The 19749-nt window shown below is 46.8% G+C and overlaps 1 protein-coding gene and 1 long non-coding RNA gene across 4 annotated transcripts in view; one reads left to right on the forward strand and one right to left on the reverse strand.

The window, feature by feature from the left end:
• Positions 1 to 6300, reverse strand: part of RCSD1 (RCSD domain containing 1) — a 75236-nt gene extending 68936 nt beyond the window's left edge. For all 3 annotated transcript variants that reach the window (XM_050768338.1, XM_050768326.1, XM_050768320.1), the window contains exon 1: positions 6103 to 6300. In XM_050768338.1, coding sequence (XP_050624295.1) covers positions 6103 to 6108 — 6 coding nt within the window. In that variant the 5' untranslated portion in view covers positions 6109 to 6300. The remainder of the gene's footprint in view (positions 1 to 6102) is intronic.
• Positions 319 to 19061, forward strand: LOC126941752 (uncharacterized). The gene is made up of 3 exons (XR_007721428.1): positions 319 to 407; positions 11781 to 11906; positions 17552 to 19061. It is a non-coding gene; the product is annotated as an uncharacterized LOC126941752 (long non-coding RNA).
• The last annotated feature ends 688 nt before the right edge of the window (positions 19062 to 19749 follow it).

A 19749-nucleotide genomic window follows, 5' to 3' on the forward strand; every position in this document is an offset into this window, starting at 1 on the left:
CTTACAGAGGTAAGGGCCCTGCACCCCTCTTAGGGAGTCATTGGGATTTGGAATTGCACTGGCTGGAGGCCCTTCCCATGGAATAGGATTTGATCCATCCAAATAAATGGCTCTACAGGGTTAGCCTCATGGGCTTAGCCATCTGTTTCCACGATTACCAGGAGATAGGTATTCAGGAAGCCCCAAAGGGAAAAAATGGCAGGCTGACTGCCCAGAAGACCAAAGAACCAGGAGAGTGTTCATTCAGGTCTGGCTCTGGTGATGAGCTTCAGGAGATTCCTAGGGCAATCCTGTCGATGGTGGCAACTCAGTGTTCATCCTGTGTCTGAAGCATTACTGAAACTTTGATACTACAAGAACCATCCTTCCGTCTTACTTCTGAAGGCTTGGGCTGAACTACTCCTCAGGTAAGAGAAAAATTGCAAGCTGTTGACTTTCCCAAAGTCCAATAGTGCCTAAATCCTCAGGATACTTCTTGGTGAGTTGGTTTATCCCTTTACCTTATGGCAGAGGGCAGTTAAAAATTGTTTTATTTCACCCAGAGCTCTGAGATTTTTAGATTCTAATGAGTTGAATAGGGGTGGTCAGGCTGGCTCCACAGACTTAAATATTATTACTGGAGGAAAGCGGAGCTGCCTTCAGATTTCTCTGGAACCAAAATGCTTTCTCTTGCGGCCCTGATAAGATTACCGGGCTGCTGAGCCGCCAGTGTTCAGATTTCCCACGGAACCGCGCTCGCCAAGCTCTGGCTGGCCGTGCTGTGAGGAGCCACGCTGCGGATCAGGCTCTGAAACCCGACTCCTTTCCAGGAATGCACACTCACCCCCTCCTGTGATAGGGCCTGGGCTGGGCCCTTAAAGTCTCACTCCCCAAATTCCCCCTGTCGTCGCAGTCCAACAAATGGAAGATGTCTGCTGAGTGGGGGCCAGTGTGACAGTGAGGGTCCCACAGAGCACGTGGGAGCCAGAGAAGAATGTGGGGTATTTTGGCATGCCGCAAGTCCACCGAGCCAAACTCTAGCTTTAGAGGCTGTGCAATTCCTAATTACGGCCGATCAGCTCCAACCAGTAGCCAACATATGGCTCAGGGAGAGGGTGGGTGGGTCAAAACACAGCGAGGCCGTGGGTGTTTCTCCTAGTGTTTCACGGTGAAATATCAAAATAATCTTTTTAAGACTTGGATTCGTTACATGTTTCTCTTCTATCTCCTAGCCCCATAATTTAAAAAAAATGTGGTAGAAAATGTTTACTGAAGTAAAAAGATACGGATGAAAAAGTAGGTTACAAAACGAACACATCATATACACCAATATGTACACACACACATGCACGCACACACACACAGACTCTCATCAGAGTAATACTGACAGTCTGTGAGAATGAAAAGACATGAGAGCTCCATAATTTTTAAGTAACATTTAAAATACAAGATCCAGTATGTAATAAGGGCCCAATAAATACTGAGATTTGCAGTTACCCCAGAGAAAATGATTCATTTATTGACTCCACCTAAGTTAGAAATTCATGATTTTATCAGTGCCATGATGTGCCTACAATTTAGTTGAACAAACAAAGGATTTAGTCAGTGAAAATTATACTTTTTTTCAAGTGACCTCAGGCTATTGGCAGTGCACACAATTTATATTTAAGCGACCAAGAATATTAATTTAAATGTGACATCCTACGCCTCCAGCTCCTTCTTTACACACTTCTGTCCTCTGGGTTCCTATCCACAATAACATCACCTATTATCTCTTCTAGAAGAGAATCACATTTATAACATAACAGGTTTGTATTTCTTAGGGAGTGGTGGATATTCTGCTTAGAACAATCAAAACCAACATATCTAAACCCTGCTTGTCAAAAAAAACCATGATCTTTCTACCGTCTTCAATATTTGCTCATGCAACAAGCCTTTCTTGATGCCATTAGGCTCTAAACGTGCAAGACATGGCCCCTGCCCTCAAGGAGCCTTCCAGGGTGACAGTCAGGGAGGCTGACAGTTCCAGTTCTGCCTAGTGTTCTGATAGTGGCTTGAGCAAAGTGCTCTGAGAGCGCTGGGGGCATCACAGAGGTTTCCAGAGGTGGAGACGTTTGAGCTACAGACCGAGAGGGGAAGGAGTTCCTTATTTCTGCTAATCATTTATTAAGCAAACTTTTATTGAGAAATTATATGACTATATGCCAGGCACTGTGCTCATTCTGGAGACTCAAAGACCAGTGAGACAATCCCTGCCTGCAAAAGGCTTTGTATGGAGCTATAAAAGTTGGTACTGCCATTTTCCCTGGCACCATAGAGAACTTCACTCTTCTGGGCAGCTTGGTGACTTCTGACTTCCCTTCCAGCACATGGTCTTTACTCTTTTCCACTCTCTCCATTCTTATTGTATCCCGAAGTCAGAATATACCTGGACTCAAAAAGATGCTTTCTCCCCTGGTTCCCTTGCTCACTCCATGAACTGGCATTTTTGCTGTATCACCCCTGCTACATCACTGCTGCCAGCTGCCTCAACACCTCTCAGAGTTTCCTACTGTCCATGGAGCAGAATCCAGGGCCATACACCTCTGGCCTTCAAGGGTTGCAGATGGCCTCTGCATGAATTAGAAAAAGCCACCCGTGGCCGGGCGCGGTGGCTCAAGCCTGTAATCCCAGCACTTTGGGAGGCCGAGACGGGCGGATCACAAGGTCAGGAGATCGAGACCATCCTGGCTAACACGGTGAAACCCCTTCTCTACTAAAAAAATACAAAAAACTAGCCGGGCGAGGTGACGGGCGCCTGTAGTCCCAGCTACTTGGGAGGCTGAGGCAGGAGAATGGCGTAAACCCGGGAGGTGGAGCTTGCAGTGAGCTGAGATCCGGCCACTGTACTCCAGCCCCGGTGACAGAGCAAGACTCCGTCTCAAAAAAAAAAAAAAAAAAAAAAAAAAAAAAAAAAAAAAAAAAGAAAAAGCCACCCGTGTGAGGCTCAACTAGGCAAGGAGATTTTGTATGAACAAAAAGTAACCTTCTCCTTCAAGTGATTTGGATTTCAGCTCCCACTCACCCACTTAGCTGGGCATCTACTATACTCAGTGACCTTGGATTTATCTTAATACTTTCATTTTTTTCTGTTACTGCTTTCCTACCTTCCTTCCCAGCCGGTTGGACAAAGCTGGCATGTTCTCCCTGTGCCCATTCCTTATACCTTCTCCTCCTCACCCACATCTTTCTTCCAAGGCTTCTTCTGAACCTAATCTAGTCTAAACTCCTGCAGAACTCATAATCTGCAGCAGTATTCAACTGGCACTTATGCATTTGAAGATTATGTATATGACAGGATATAGTCAGTCTCATTCCCTTTATTGGGTTGTGAGCTTTTAAAAGGCAGGGATCAGATGGCATCTATACTTTGTTTATTCCAGAGGGCTTTATGAGGGCTGAAGTAATGATTGATGTTGTTGATAATGGTAACAGTGACTTTAAAAAAAGATCTCTCAAAGACTTCCAATGGGTACATGAGCTTTAGAGAATGAATGTTGAGTAACCCTTGTTGGTCTGGTTTGGATTCCTAATACTGAGAAGTAACATAACTTCATTTCTTTCCATATACAGTAGCCCTTTCATGTCCGAAAAGTGAGTTTCACCTCTCAAAAGAGGGTTTTACTCTGAGATTTTCAGAAACCCCCAAGTCCCACTCCTGCATAACATGCTTCACCATGAAAAGTTTACTTCCTGGCTAAGAATTGTCACTTCCCTGGCCCCTAGTTTTCCTCTTTACTTTCTTCACTAGCAGTTGCAGGGTTTTTTTGTTTTTTTTGTTTTTTTTTCCCCCAGGCATTTTGACAAAGAAACTTCAAAAGCAGCCACTGTCCAACCAATAAATTGACACCCTGCAATAGATGCAGGGTGATTTGTCAGGCCTCTGGCTGGCTGAGCGATTCCCTCCCGTGTCCCTCCCAAATCCTAGCACGGGAGTGATTTTGGTATCTTGTGGAATCCTGCATAAGTTACTAAACATCTCGATAAGGAAGGGCCTTCTCTTTTTTTGCAATCCCCTCCACCCCCCAAGCCACACAGGAAGTTGCTCAGCTGATAGTTTCAGTGCCTCTGCCATACACTATCCCTTCCTCAACTGAGGGGGGAGAAAGTGCCTCTGTGGAAGGAGACCCTCCTTGTTTTCCTAGAACAAAGTTGACACTTGCATTTGGCCCTCCAGTAGCAACCTGCTTGAAGTCTAAGAGTTGCTTTCCTCTTATCTCCAATCCGTTTCTTCAAGAGGTTAGACAGGTCATACATCATAGTGAACCTGCAGCCTGGGGCCTAAGGCACTTCGTACACTTCCAGAAGAGGGAAACCACTTCTAAAACAATATCTTAAGGAGCCTTCACCCAACCCAAGAAGCTGGGCGTTGCCTGGGCCATTTCCCTCCTCTGCCCTGAAGCAGTGGCCAGCTCAGAGAGAACCCTGTTGTTTTGTGCTTGTGTGATCTTTGGGTGGATGTGTGCACACCACCTGCTGAGCTTCGCTGTGTGCGTGCCTCACCCCCAGCCCTAATCTGCCTGAGCTTCCTGGCCTTGCAAATGTTTCTATGGAGGGTCCATCTTAGACTCCAGTGGTTCTTGCACTCTATAAAGTCTCCTTGAATGTAATTCCCTGTTCCTTGAAGACAACTGGTTGGGCTGGATGCCTGGATACAGCTCCGTGATTTCTCTAAAGTACAAATTTATTGCCCCTTTAGAGAAGTCATGAAGCTTTGCCGGCAAGCACAGTCTAGCTTAGAAAAGACAACCAGGACCAGGAGTGGTGTGGCTCATGCCTGCAAATCCAGCCAAGGCTTAGAGGATCACTTGAGCCCAGGAGTTCAAGACCTGCATGGGCAATATAGTGATAACTTGTCACTACAAAAAAATTTAGAGCTAGCTAGGCATGGTGGTACACACCTGTAGCCCCAGCCACTTGGGAGGCTGAGGTGGGAGAATCCTTCGAGCCTGGGAGGCAGAGGTTGCAGTGAGCTGAGATTGTGCCACTACACTCCAGCCTGGGTAACAGAATGAGACCCTGTCTCAAAAGAAAAAAATAAAAAGACCACCAGGGCCCAGGCACAGAGCCTGGAGCAGGGAAGAGATAGCGGAGTTAATTGTGAATCCTGATTGCACTGACCACAGTCTAGTGAGCAACACAGGTTTCCTTTTGAGTATGAGTGGGAATCACCTTTAAAACTATATAACATTAGCATCTTCTCAAAAGCCCCAGGTTCTACTAAGATTGACTTAGGGCTACATATCAGGTCTTATTTGCAAGGGGGAAACATACCGAAGCCTCAAGATGTGCAGAAGAGAGGGATGTGGGGAATACACCCAACCGCTCCTCTGCTGAGGTTGGAACAGAACAAGGAAAGTCCCCAGACCTCCTCTCAGCAGGCAGAGAAGTGCGGGGCCTGGCTCTGGCACAGCCTGCGTATGTGGCCAGCATACCTCCGGACACACAGCTTCAGAGGCAGGGGTGTCCAAGGGAGTCTTAAGTTTTATCAGAAATAATGTCATTCGACTGATCAGTGAGGGGAACTTTTCAGAAAGTTATGGAAGAAGATGCGACAGATCCAGGAAGGACTTCAGAAGCAAGAGGACAACTGGACTCTCTAAAATGCCACTCCGAAAGCGAAAAGGGAAGCCCACAGACCCACCAAGGCGTGCTGGCCTCGTGTTGCCACTTCTGTTTCCCTTTCAATACTCATCTCTTCAGATTCAAGGGCTTCTGCCTTCTTGCAAAGTTTTTGCTGACACGTTTACCCGTTTACAAACCTTGGCTGCACCTAACTTTTTTTTTTTTTTAGCATTTAAGTTCCTAACCAAAATACCCGGGCCTCTAGGAAAGCCGTTTTCTCTCCCTCTGATGTCTTTCCTTACCAACCCCAGCCTGCCCACTCGGGTGTCCTAGGTGGGACCAGGGATGATCCTCCGGAGTTGGCCAAGGAGGCATCGGAACAGCAGGCATTTGCCCTTCTAGTTGGCAGCAGCGATGAGCCGCGTGCTCCATGCTCAGAGCAGGGGCAGCCGCCCGGGGAAGGGGCGCCCGGTACCCCGCTCACTGCCTAGCCCCGCGTCCCTCTCCAGGGTCCTTTACCTCCATGTCCTTCAGGTGCCGACTCTGAGGCGGACGCACCCGCTCGCTCGGGTCGGAGCTCACGATCCCCGCTGTCCCCTCCACTCCCGGCCGTGGCCAGTTTCGGGCTGCGGCGGGCACAGGGCGAGTGGGCGGCGGCGCGCGCCCGGCTGCGCTCGGCTGCGGGACTGCCCCGGCCGCGGGGGCCCTGCGCGAGAGAACGAGGAAGGAGGAGGAGGGAGGGAGGGAGGAAGGGGAGGGGAGGGGAGGGTGGGGAGCGGGGAGGGAGGCCGACGATCAGGGTTTAAATTTAGACGCAAATCTAAACAGATACTGTCCCTCCCAGGGCAGGACTCAAGAGCGGGAGCCACGACTCCATGTGCCCAAACATGGGGATGGGCAGCTGCAGGGCCCCTCTGTCTCGCGAAGTTTCTCAGGACCCTGGGCTTTGCCACGGTCTCAGTCCTTCTCAATGTCTCCCTCCCTTAATGCGTCTTCTTTCTTTTTCCTGTCCCTTCAAGAATTAGAGTGGTCCTTTAATTCTTTTGATTTCCTCTCTTTTCGATTTCCTTCTTCTGTGTCCATCCGTCCTGCTTTCCTTCTTCCTCTCCCTCTTTTTAAAATTGCATTACTGTCGTACCTGGTTTCCCTGCAGTTCTTGGGTGGAGTTCGAGGACCCTAGCTAGTGGAAGGCGTTTGTGTTCCCCCAAAAGAGGAGCCCTTCAGACGGAGGCTTCAGAGCTCAGCTTGGCGCCGTCTTTTCCCTTCGCACGTCTTTTCCTTCGCACGTCTTTTCCTCTCCACCTTCCAGGAAAACACTATCTATCCATCTATCATCTGTGTACGAGGAGAAGGGGAGGAGGAGGAGGAAAATGAGGAATCCACGCAAAGTTTTCCAAGCTCCCTGAAGTGATAAATCTGTTCTTCAAATCTTGCTTTGACTGATGCATTCGGTTTTTTGGGAATTTTGGCTCCCACAAGCTGCTTGCTAAAGGGCCTCGTCTCCATTCCTGTTAAATATAGTAAAGGGCAGGATGCTCAACATCTGATTCCCACGGGGCCCAGCATAGCAACCTTCCTTTGGGGCCATCCCGGCTGGGCAGCAAAGAGACCGCGTGGGAGGCATGCGGGGACTGGAATCTGCACCAGGGCAGATCCGCTCCCTGCTATCCGGATCCCTGCTCCCTTCGGACCTTTTGGCAGAGAGAAACGGGAAAATGCCTTCAGAGACCTGCGAGTGTCAGGGTATTGGCTGGATATATGACGCCTCTGGGTTATCCCACAGCATTCTCACTGGCCCGACCCCAACTCAACCGGGGAGGGGAGCCCCGTCAGAGGCGGCCAATGGGACAGGTTATGGTGAGCGCTGTGAAGAGACATGTGGAGAAACAGTAGAGAAAACAAGCTGAGAGTCTGCTCCTGCTACAAAGACTGCCCTGATTCTGCTTATCCAGGCACCATCTGTGCACTTTCAGGCACTTAGATTGTTGCTTTGGGTACCAGTCTTAGAAATATGGCGTCCTTCATGTCCTAGAACTTTCTAAGGCCCAACTTTCTAAAACACTGGCAGCCCTAATGCCAGAGTGGCTTCTAGTTCTTTAGCTTAGCTAAGTATAGAGGAAGACCCCTGGTTTTAGAAACAGACTGAGGGCTTAATTCCAGCTCTGCTACTTTCTGGCTGTATTTTCTTTCTTTCTTTTTTTTTTTTTTTTTTGAGACAGAGTCTCGCTCTGTCGCCCAGGCTGGAGTTCAGTGGCTGGATCTCTGCTCACTGCAAGCTCCGCCTCCCGGGTTTACGCCATTCTCCTGCCTCAGCCTCCTGAGTAGCTGGGACTACAGGCACCCGCCACCTCGCCCGGCTAGTTTTTTGTATTTTTTAGTAGAGACGGGATTTCACCGTGTTAGCCAGGATGGTCTCGATCTGCTGACCTCGTGATCCGCCCGTCTCGGCCTCCCAAAGTGCTGGGATTACAGGCGTGAGCCACCGCGCCCGGCCCTGATATTTTTTTATTTAGAGCCAGGCACTCAGGGACCTAGTGAAAAGAGCCGTCACTCTCAGGAATTAATGGTGAGCCCCTCCCAGTCCAGCCACATGGCTGCTCAGGTGAGGACTCTGGAGCAGAGTCGGCAGTAAGGAAGGGTATTTACTGGTAACCTGCAATGCACGCTTTTGCTTGTGATATTTTCCGTTCTTCTTTTTAAAGGTTCAGGACATAGTGATGACTGCATAGTCTACTACCAGGTCTTCTAACTCTGCTCCACAGGGCCTTTTCCTTTCTCCTTCTACCTAGTCCTCCTTTGTGCTCAGAATGGGGCTGCCCCAGCACAGGTTTCTGGCTTCACAAACAGGAGGGCGGAAGTGCTTACCCAGAGGAAACCGTTAGGCCCAGATAACATCACAGTCACCCAAGGTGACTTGCAGCTGCTCCCCACGCCCTGCTCAGGCCTCCCTTGGCTGAGAACAAATGACCACAAAGCAAACAACCTTGGCCTCCACCATGCTCCTGGGTCCCCAGTGCAGAGCTGAATGCTGCTCCAGAGCTATCTGGGCCCCAGACTGGGACTCCTCCTGAGGGAGGGGCTGGAAAAAGGGGAGGGAAGGACCAAGAGGTAGCCCGAGCTGTGTTTCGGCAGCCCCGAGTAGGTGTGGTATGTGTATTCCTCTCATCTTCTTCTGTCCCTACAGAAGATCTCCAGGAGCCAGAATAGCAGTAACTCTGCTGATAAACACCCAGGTTTGCTGGGTTATCTGGGATTGTAACTGGCTGCTCTGGGGGCTGGGAGGAAACAACAGCCCAAGGGGAAGGGAAAGTGACTTTCAGAGGAGTTGGTTCCCCTCTCTTTCTGGGGGTCTGGCTAGCTAACATGGAACCACTTCCTTCACTCCACCCTGGGCCCTTACCCTTCATATACCCTGATAGTCAGAACCAGCCACACAATAAGTAGAGGTCATCAGGTAACTAACAATAAGAACACCAGGCTGGGCGCGGCAGCTCACGCCTGTAATTCCAGAACTTTGGGAGGTGAGGCAGGTGGATCATGAGGTCAGGAGTTAAAGAGACCAGCCTGGCCAACATGGTGAAACCCCATCTCTACTAAAAAAATACAAAAATTAGCTGGGCATGGTGGCGTGTGCCTGTAATCCCTGTCACTCAGGAGGCTGAGGCAGGAGAATTGCTTGAACCGGGGAGGTGGAGGTTGCAGTGAGCCAAATTCTTGCCACTGCACTCCAGCCTGGGTGACAGAGCCAAGACTCTGACTCAAAAAAAAAAAAAAAAAAAAAAAAAAAAAAAAAAAAAAAAAAATGCCAGGCACGGTAGCTCACGCCTGTAATCCCAGCACTTAGGGAGGTTGAGGCAGGCAGATCACGAGGTCAGGAGTTTGAGACCAGCCTGGCCAACATGGTGAAGCCCTGCCTCTACTAAAAATACAAAAATTAGCTGGATGTAGTGGCATGCGCCTGTAATCCCAGCTACTTGGGAGGCTGAGGCAAGAGAATCGATTGAACCCGGAAGGCAGAGGTTGCAGTGAGCTGAGATTGCGCCGCTGCACTCCAGCCTGGGCAACAGAGTGAGACTCCATCTCAAAAAAACAAGAACAAGAACAAGAACACCAGAGATACAGCTCAGCCAGGGGAAGGACGTGTGGGGAGGAGCCAGAGGTTCCTCCAGGCATATAGAAGGCCCTCAATACATATTTAGTGAATGAGGCCAGGTGGTAGCTCACACCTGTAATCCCAGTGCTTTGGGAGGTGGAGGATGGTTTGAGCCCAGGAGTTCAAGGCTAAAGTGAGCACTGTAGCCTTGGCAACAGAACAAGACCTTGTCTCTAAAAAAAAAAAAAGTAAAATAAAAATAATTTGGTGAATATGTGCATGAATGAATGAGCAAGTGAAGCAAATTAGGATTTTCCCCTTTAAGTCAAAGACAGAGTCTTTCAGAGATGGGTCTCCCATGGGAATAAAGACCCAGTGGGAGAAAAGATCATGAAAGGCCACAATAAGTAGTAACTTAATTAGCTTTCAAGCAGAATTGCAAAGAGCTCCAATCAATCAGCTGTTTATAGTGGACACATTTATTTTAAAAATGAAGAGCAAGAAGCAAATATTCTTTTTTGACTACAACTACTACCTAGTATGGTATAGGTAAATGCATATATAGGTAAAAATTACCTAATATGGTATTAAGTAAAATATCATCTATATAATACAGTTACATTAATAGAATATATAAATATATACAATATAAATATATAAAATAATATAAACATATAATATATATAACATTTAACATAATACCATTCATTCCTAAATTCTGATAAATTGGCAAAACAAAATATAATGAAACACACACACACACACACACAGGAGTTTGAGAACAGCCTGACCAACATGGTGAAACCCCGTCTCTACTAAAAATACAAAAGTTAGCCAGGTGTAGTGGTGTGCGTCTGTAATCCCAGCTACTCGGGACTCTGAGGCAGTAGAGTAGCTTGAACCTGGGAGGTGGAGGTTTCAGTGAGCCAAGATCACCCCACTCACTTCAGCCTGGGAGACAGACCAAGACTCCATCTCAAAAAAAAAAAAAAAAAAAAAGAAAAGAAAAAGAAAAACATACAAAATGCCAACTAACATGTGTAAAAAAAATTTCCATCTAACAACCATCATACTTAATTTTAGGAAAGAAATAAAGTTGTATGCTAAATCTATTGGGTAAAAGTGGGGTAAGGAATGAGGTTTTACATAATTTAAACCAGCTCCCTCAAGTCACTGATTAATTACAATAAGGAGAAAAGCAACCTTACAGAGAAGAAACTTTAATAGACATAATATTAATCAAGTGACCAAAGTCAACATCACCAGTAATGAAACAAATTGACGTCACATGATGGGATGCAATAAGAATGCACCATCACTTCTGTAATATTCTGGCCAAAAGGGCATAACTTGAATCTAATCATGAGGAAACATTGGACAAACCAAATAGGAAGACATTCCTCAAAATGACTGGTCTGTAATTTTCATAAGTGTCAATGTCAGGAAAGTCAAGGGAAGGCTGAGGAGGGGTTCTGGTTAAAGGAGACTACAGAGACATGACAACTGGGTTAAATGAGTGGTTTGAGCCAAGCATATTAAAGGAATTATTAGGATAATTGGCAAAACTGAAAGGAATTCTGGGTGGGAGGCTATATGGGAGTTCTTTGTGTTAACTTTACAACTTTTCTCAAAGTTTAAAATTATTTCAGGCTGGGCACAGTGGCTCATGCTGGTAATCTCAGCACTTTGGGAGGCCAGGGTGGGAGGATTGCTTGAGCTCAGGAATTTGAGACCAGCCTGAGCAACATGGCAAGACCCTGTCTCTATAAAAAATAAAAAAAATTAGCTGGGCATAGTGGTATTCTACAGATTGTAGTCCCAGCAACTTGGGAGGCTGAGGTGGGAGGATTGCTTGAGCCTGGGAGGTCAAGGCTGCAGTGAACTGTGATCATGCCACTGCACTCCAGCCTGGGTGACAGAGTCAGACCCTGTCTCAAAAAATAAAAATAAAATAAAAATAAAATAAATAAAAAAAATTGCTTCAATTTTAAAAATTAAGAAAAAAGGTAGTTGGGGGGAGGAATTGAGCCCTCACACTGCTTTGATTCTGGACTGACTCCTGTGCCAGCCTTCTGTCACCCCCTCCTCCTTACCCCCACCACAGAGATCCACTGACAAGCCGGGGCCTGAGGACACTGGCCGTGGAGAAAGACAGGCCCAGAGAGAGCCTCATCTTCTGGAATAATAGAGAATGGATACAGGAAGAGGAAGATTATTCAACTATTTCTTGGTAAAAATAACTTTGTGCTGTTTGAGTGGTTACAGTAAACACATGTATTTTCATAATTTGGGGGGAGAGATTTAATTTTTAAAAAAGAAGAAAACAAAAGAGTCCCAGACTGGACTGAAGAAAGGGTGGCTGTGAGGATGGAGACTGCACTCAGCTCAGGTGCTCTGAGGAAAGGGGTGGGTGGTCTCCAGCTGAGAGAAAGGCCAACGATGGATGGGGCTAGGAGAAGACTCTGGTCTAATAACTGAGGCTAAAAAACAGTGTTGATGGAAAACCCAAGGGGATGACTTAGAGATCCCGAAAGATTACAGCCTTCTCCTTCTAGCACATTTTCCCAGGTTTTAGGAATGACATTTGGTAAATCTACCAAGGAAGCTCGAACCTTCTTAAACCTAAAAAGTATATCATGTAGGGCACCTGCACAACAGTTTCAACTCAGGCTGTAAATTAGAATGACCCAGGGAGCTTTGGAAAAAATCTTTCTTGACTGGATTCAGTGGCTAATGCCTGTAATTCCAACACTTTGGGAGGCTGAGGCAGGAAGATCGCTTGAGGTAGAGACCAGTCTGGGTAGTGTAGTGAGACCCCATCTCTTAAAAAAAAAAAAAAAAAATCTGTCCTAGCTACTCAGGAGGATGAGGTGGGAGGATCACTTGAGCCGGGAATTCGAGGCTGCAGTGAGATACGATCATGCCACTGTACTCCAGTCTGGGCAACAGAGTGAGACCCTGTTTAAAAAAAAAAATCTGGGCCTGGGCCCCATGCTAGAACAATAGGGAGCGGGGCCTGGTGTTAGTGGGTTATTCCTGAATAGTCTAAGCCAGTTTTAGAAATATCATTCCCCTTGCCAGAAACTGTTTTAGGGAGGGATAAGTGAGGAATGTTGGCTAATGAGACAAAATGGGGAAAGCATTACCCTTTCTGATAAAGAAACACACAGGAAGAGATGCCCTGTAAATATTGGGTGTTATCCTACCTTATAAGGATGCCTGGAACTGCAACAGCCATTTTGCTACCATGAGGCAAAGCTGCTAAAAGCTAGAATGTAAACTCCATGAACACAGATATTTTTGTTTCTTTTCTTTCACTGTGTATCCTGTGTGCCCAAATCAAGGCCAGGCACAAATAGGTGCTCAGTGAACATTCATTGAATTAAAAACCCAATAACTTTGTTGAGGTGCTGAATCAAGCAACCCTGGGATGACTTCCCCCTCTGGACTTCTTGTTATGAGAAACAAGTGCTTCCTTCCTCCTCTCCCCTCCTCTCCCCTCCTCTCCCCTCCTCTCCCCTCCCCTCCCCCCCCCTCCCCTCCCCTCCCCCCCTCCCCTCCTCCTCCCCCCCCCTCCCCTCCTCTCCCCTCCCCCCCTCCCCTCCCCTCCCCTCCTGTCCCCTCCTCTCCCTCCTTCCCCTCCCCTCCCCTCCCTCCCCTCCCTCCCCCTTTCCCCTCCCCTCCCCTCCCCTCCCCCCCCCCCTCCCCCCCTCCCCTCCCCTCCCCTCCTGTCCCCTCCTCTCCCCTCCTGTCCCCTCCTCTCCCTTCCTTTCCCCTCCTGTCCCCTCCCCTCCCCTCCCCTCCCTTCCCCCCCCCTCCTCTCCTCTTCTCCTCTCCTCTCCTCTCTTTTTTTTTCCTGAGACGGAGTCTTGCTCTGTTGCCCAGGCTGGAGTGCAATGTCTTGATCTTGGCTCACTACAATCTCCACCTCCTGGGTTCAAGCAATTCTCTGGCCTCAGCCTCCTGAGTGGCTGGGATTACAGGTGCAAGTCATCACGCCCAGCTATTTTTAGTGTATTTTTTAGTAGAGACAGGGTTTCACCATGTTGGCCAGGCAGATCTCAAACTCCTGACCTTGTTATCCGCCTGCCTCGTCCTCCCAAAGTGGTGGGATTACAGACATGAACCACGGCGCCCAGCAGAGCAATACATTTCTTTATGCCTTAAGCCATTTGAGTTATAATCTTCCCTCCCCCACCCCCGGAGACGGAGTCTCGCTCTGTCACCCAGGTTGGAGGGCAGTGGTGTGATCTCGGCTCACTGCAACCTCCGCCTCCCGGGTTCAAGTGATTATCCTGCCTCAGCCTGCTGAGTAGCTGGGATTACCGGTGCCCGCCACCATGCCTGGCTAATTTTTGTATTTTTAGTAGAGATGGGGTTTCACTATGTTAGCCGGGCTGGTCTCGAACTCCTTACCTCAAGTGATCCTCCTGCCTCGGCCTCCCAAAGTGCTGGGATTACAGGCGTGAGCCACTGTGCCTGGCCGAGTTATAATCTTTTGTTATAGCTGAAGGTATTCAACTGAGTCAGATAGATACAAACTTTAAGAAGACAAAATCAGACACATATATCAGTACAAAGAAAGAAGTTGACCCTCAGAAAAATGTGGAGCAGAGATGGGGAGAAAGAGACTGGCAGGGAAGGGTAGAGAGAGAAACACATGCGCGCGCGCGCACACACACACACACACACACACACACACACACACACAGAGAAAGAGATAGAAACAGAAAGATGGGAGAATGCGACACAGAAAAAGCGAGTGAGAAACCTAACATCACTCGTGGAGGAAAAACAATTTTAAATTGAAAAAAATAAGAGTAACCATTATCAGAATTTGAAGTGTTTTAATTCCTATCTAAATTTTAAACAGCAATGGGTATTGATAATCCTTTTTCTCATTCTTAACAAAGAACTAATTTCTTCTAGAAAATGAGGTGATGTTTAGTTAAAATTAAGGTTTTTTGGATGTAATTTCTTTAGGATATTGTTAGTAAGGTTAAGCGACTTTGCAGTTTTGCCTCTAAGGGCATTTGCTAATACAAATGAGTATCTTGAAGTGGGCAAGAACTTGTCCAAGCTCGAGGTTACCCACTTGGCCTTAAAACAATTATCTCCAATAATTCTATACAAATAAAGTGAAACAGACTATAAGAAATAAGAGTATCCAAATCCCACCTATGACTCATCCTCCTTTGTCTTTTTACACGGATAACAGGCAGAGAAGTATGTCAAAAGTCTTCTGCACAACGTGTTCTTGTTTTTGACTTTGGCAAAGTACTCATTTGCAAAAACATATTGAAAACCTGGGTCCCCACCTGATAGTTTCTCTTTCCTTCTTGTAGTGGCCTCAGTATCCATCCATTTGCTCATGACAGAAACCTGGGAGTCACTCTTGATTTTTCGTTCATCTTTAGCAATCAGGTGCTGCAGTTCTAGCTCTGAAATACCCTGACATCATCGCCGCTCCCTCCCTCACTGTCACTGCCGTCTTACATCAGGATTATGAAAACAGTGTCCTAGTTCATCTCTGCATCTTCTAGTTGTTCTCCTTGCCTCCAACCTTGACTTGTACTCCCCCCCACCCCATCTATTTTCCACTCCACAGGCAGTAATCTTTCTAGAACGTGTAACTGGCTCCCAGGAGCACTCAGGATAAAGGCTGACTTCTTAGATGTCTCACTCACACCCTTTCCTGACATGGCTGCACTTATCTGCCTGGCCTGTTCTCAACAGAGAACAGCCAGTATTCCAGACTCCAGGCATTCTGAGCTGCCTTCAGGTCCCTGAATGGGCTCTTCCCTCTGCCTGGAATACATTTCCTGATTTGCACAAAGTGAACTCTTATTCATTTTTGAAAGAGTTCTTGGTTTAGGGTTTCTCTAGGAAGATGATCCTGACCACCACCACCCCTTTCTCCACTCTCCTACCGCCTGGGAGAGAGACGTTTCCTATGTGCCACTCAACACCTGTACTATTACTGCCATTGAAAGAATTATTATATAATTGCCCATTTACTTTCTTTTTTTGTTTGTTTTTTTTTTGAGACGGAGTCTTGCTCTGTTACCCAGGCTGGAGTACAACGGCACGATCTCGGCTCACTGCAACCTCTGCCACCCAGGTTCAAGTGATTCTCTTGCCTCAGTCTCCCCAGTAGCTGGGATTGCATGTGCCCACCTCCATGCCTGGCTAATTTTGTATTTGTAGTAGAGACGGCATTTCACCATGTTGGCCAGGCTGGTCTTGAACTCCTGACCTCAAGTGGTCCATCCACCTCAGCCTCCCTCCCAAATTGCTGGGATTACAGGTGTGAGCCACTGCGCCCGACCCCATCTACTTTCTTCATTTTCTCATGAAACTGTAAGCTTAATAAAGGCACATTCCACCCTATCTTGGTCAAAGTTCTATGATCAGTGTCACCTTCAAATCTGGTGAATCAATACATGTTGGATGAATGAGTGCACACTAGCCCCATGCAAAAAGGTAGATAATTCATTTTGTAATCCATTCTCACATGCCCACTTAAAAATGCAGTAATAACATAGGGAGTTGTAATATACAATATGCCATAGCACAGTTAAAGGCCTGACCTTTTTTCCTAATTACCACATATCAACTAGTTTACGTACTATCATGTCCTTGTATAAAGTCACAGCTCCTGGTGCTGAAATCTCTTGCATGTTTTTACAGTTTGGGAGTATGTTATAATTACACTGTCTGCTTCCTGCTGTGTGATAATCTTTGAGACTTTTAAAGACTTTTCTCATCTTGGTGTACCTAATACCACTCTAGGACCCATGAGGCAAGCATAGAGTTCATACCTTGTGAGTGTCATTTATCTGAAAAGGCAATAATAGATCCTTGAGCCTTTGAATCAGAGTACAAGCTAAATACTAAATGTGTTGAAGCAGTGTAAGACTGGATGTTGCTGGATACTGAGGAAGGCCGGAGGGACAAGGATGGAGTGCCAAGGAAGGCCTTGGGGGCAAGAGGAAGAAGGTGTTGGCTTAGGTGTGCTCAGTGCAGGAGCTGATGGCAGAGCTTTGTGCCGAAGGATCCTGTGAGCAAAGAGCCCCAGAAGCCTGCGGAGGGGGTAGAAGAGAACGTGAGCTATTGCCAGAGCCAGCTTCAGTCCTCAGGTTTGCAGGGCCCGCTCCAACAGGGTGCACATCAGCCCTTTGAGTGGACACAAAGTTTGGAATCCATTTCAGTCTCCTTATGGAGATCCTGCTGCACTCAGCATGTTGTTCTGGGAGAGTTTTGCGCTTGGTGTTTGCCTCGGTGAAAATGGGTGAAATCTGCATTTTGAAGATGATTGAACTTGAGTAGAATGGCTTCTGATTTGTATTTTCTGCTTCTGTTTCCCTCATTGCACATGGAAGGGCTTTTAGGTGGCAACAAAGAGAAAGAGCTGGGATGAGAGTAACCAAGGGAAAGAAAGATTTGACAACAAATTACCTATAGATAACCTGTAGGCAAAGGGGCCAAAGTGAGGCCTGGGGATTCGAAGATCCTACCAGATAGGTGACTTGCAGAGAGCAAAGTGACTTTATCGTTCTCCTTTTCTAATTTGAGGAGAGTTCTCATCAGTCACCCAGGGATGTGGTAAGGAACTCCTAATCAAAATGACCATAAATCTGAAACCATAATGAAATGGGTTAAGCACTAATCTGACCCCTCACAGCCAGGCTGGCAATGAAGCAAAGGACGCAGACAGCCCCTGATGGAAGTCACACAGGGAGATGAATGCTTTGCTGCAGAAAGGGAATGGTGTGGGTGGCAGCCGTTGGGGAGAGGGGTGGGGGTGGGGTGGAAAAGGAATTTGCATCTCATGGCTCAATCAGATCTGAAACCTAACATCCTGTTTTTCTGTAGGTTGGGCACATCAGTAGCTGAGAGACTCCTCTGACCATGGTCAGCCTCAGGAAGTGAGTGTCAACAGCCTTGCAGATGGGAACTCAACTCCTGAGTACCCATGCCTGAAAAGACATAAGTCCCGCTCCCACCGGCACCAGACCCCCTGCCCTCCCTCTACCCCAATACTAGAACTCCAGACCTCACCCCTCCTCCCCAGAGACATATCAACAGGAAGTTAAGTCAGCTGGAACACTCTGTTCCCTTGACATTTCTGTTTTAATTCTGCAGCTGTGTTTAAGGCTTCATGAATGATCTGTCTGGCACGGTCTGTTTGTCTGCCTGATGCTTCTTCTCCCTGCACCAGGTCATGATTACCCTAAGGCTGGTAGAGCAAAACTAGAACTAGGGTTGGTAAGAAGGAAGTGGGATGGTAAGAAAGGGCATTAGGAACTGTAGTATTAGCTGTTGATGAGCTAAGGAGGATGATCTGATTGCTTGCTCAGGGAGAAGGAATTCCTAAATCATTAACAGTGTGCATTGCCCATAGCTCTCTTTCCTCACCCCCTTATGGTATTTATCTCTACGTCACATCATAGTGATGTATGGGTGTGTCTTTTCTCCTCAGTATTCTATAGTGCCTACTTACATGCCCTATTCATGCTTATTCATGTTCAGGAAGTAGTTGGTAATTGAAGGAATGAGCCTTCTCTCCTTCCTTTTATCTCGTCAGCTTATCACTTAAAAACAAAAACAAGCCATAGCTTCCAAATTCAACTTGGTCCTGCTCAGGGTGGTATTTCTTAATTTCTTGTAGCTGCAAATCACAGTTCTGTATCCTTGCTTGCCAATGTCTGTTTTGATATTCATCTAGTTGGTTCTGAGACATATCAGAGCACTATTTTGTTCTTTCCTGGCTGCTTTTTCTTCTACTGCCTCTCGTCGAAGTCTAGAGAGAAACTTAGAGATCTTCAGTTTCTAAAGCCACTAAGAACCTAGAAGGAAAATGGTGATTAGTCTCTCCAAGTTCTTCTTCCTCAACAGACCCAAAAAGAGTCTTCTCCATTCACTGGTCCATCGGGCTCACATGTGTGAAACATCAAGGCTGGCTTTAAAGGACCACCCAGCAAATGGCTTATTGTTAGTTACACGAGCTGGATATGCTTTGTCAGTCACTCCGCTTGAAACCTAAGCATGAGAGAACATAGCTCACAAGACAGGTATGGCCCCATATGTCTCCATAAGCCCACATCTAGAAAATACATATGCAGATTTTTCTGTTGACAGTTGGTCATCCTGGGCTATCATTTCTAATGCGTGACTAGTTTCAACCAAATTTAATATTTTAAAACCAGTCTCAAAGCCCTATATTTTAAAAAGTAAAACTAGAAGTGGGCCAGGCATGGTGGCTCATGCCTGTAATCCCAGCACTTTGGGAGGCTGAGGCAGGTGGATCACGAGATCAGGAGTTCAAGACTAGCCTGATTAATATGGTGAAACCCCGTCTCTACTAAAAATACAAAAATTAGCCAGACATGGTGGTGCGCACCTGTAGTCCCAGCTGCTTGTGAGGCTGAGGCAGGAGAATCACTTGAACCCGGGAGATGGAGGTTGCAATGAGCCAAGATCACATCACTGCACTCCAGCCTGGGCGACAGAGCGAGACTCCATCTCAAAAAAAAAAAAAAAAAAAAAAAAAAAAAAAAAAAAAATCTATATAAAGCCCACAGTTAACATTACAGTCAACAGTGAAAAACTGAAAGCTTTTTTTTTTTTTTTTCTTTTTTTGAGATATAGTCTCACTCTGTCACCCAGGCTGGAGTGCAGTGGAATGATCTTGGCTCACTGCAACATCCATCTCCCAGGTTCAAGTGATTCTCTTGCCTCAGCCTCCCAAGTAGCTGGGATTACAGGTGCATGCCACCACACCTGGCTGATTTTTGTATTTTTAGTAGAGGCGGGGTTTCGCCATGTTGGTCAGGCTGGTCTCAAACTCCTGACCTCAAATGATCCACCCCACCTCAGCCTCCCAAAGTGTTAGGATTATAGGCATGAGCCACTGCACCCAGTCAACTGAAAGCTTTCTAAGACCAAGAACAAGGCAAGCTTGCCTGCTCTTACCACTTGTATTCAACTTGGTACTGGAAGTCCTTGCCAGAGCAATTAGGCAGGAAAAAGAAATAAAAGGGATACAAATCAGAAAGGAAGAAGTAAAATGA

This window comes from Macaca thibetana, chromosome 1 (assembly GCF_024542745.1).
Source record: "Macaca thibetana thibetana isolate TM-01 chromosome 1, ASM2454274v1, whole genome shotgun sequence".
NCBI lineage: Eukaryota > Metazoa > Chordata > Mammalia > Primates > Cercopithecidae > Macaca > Macaca thibetana.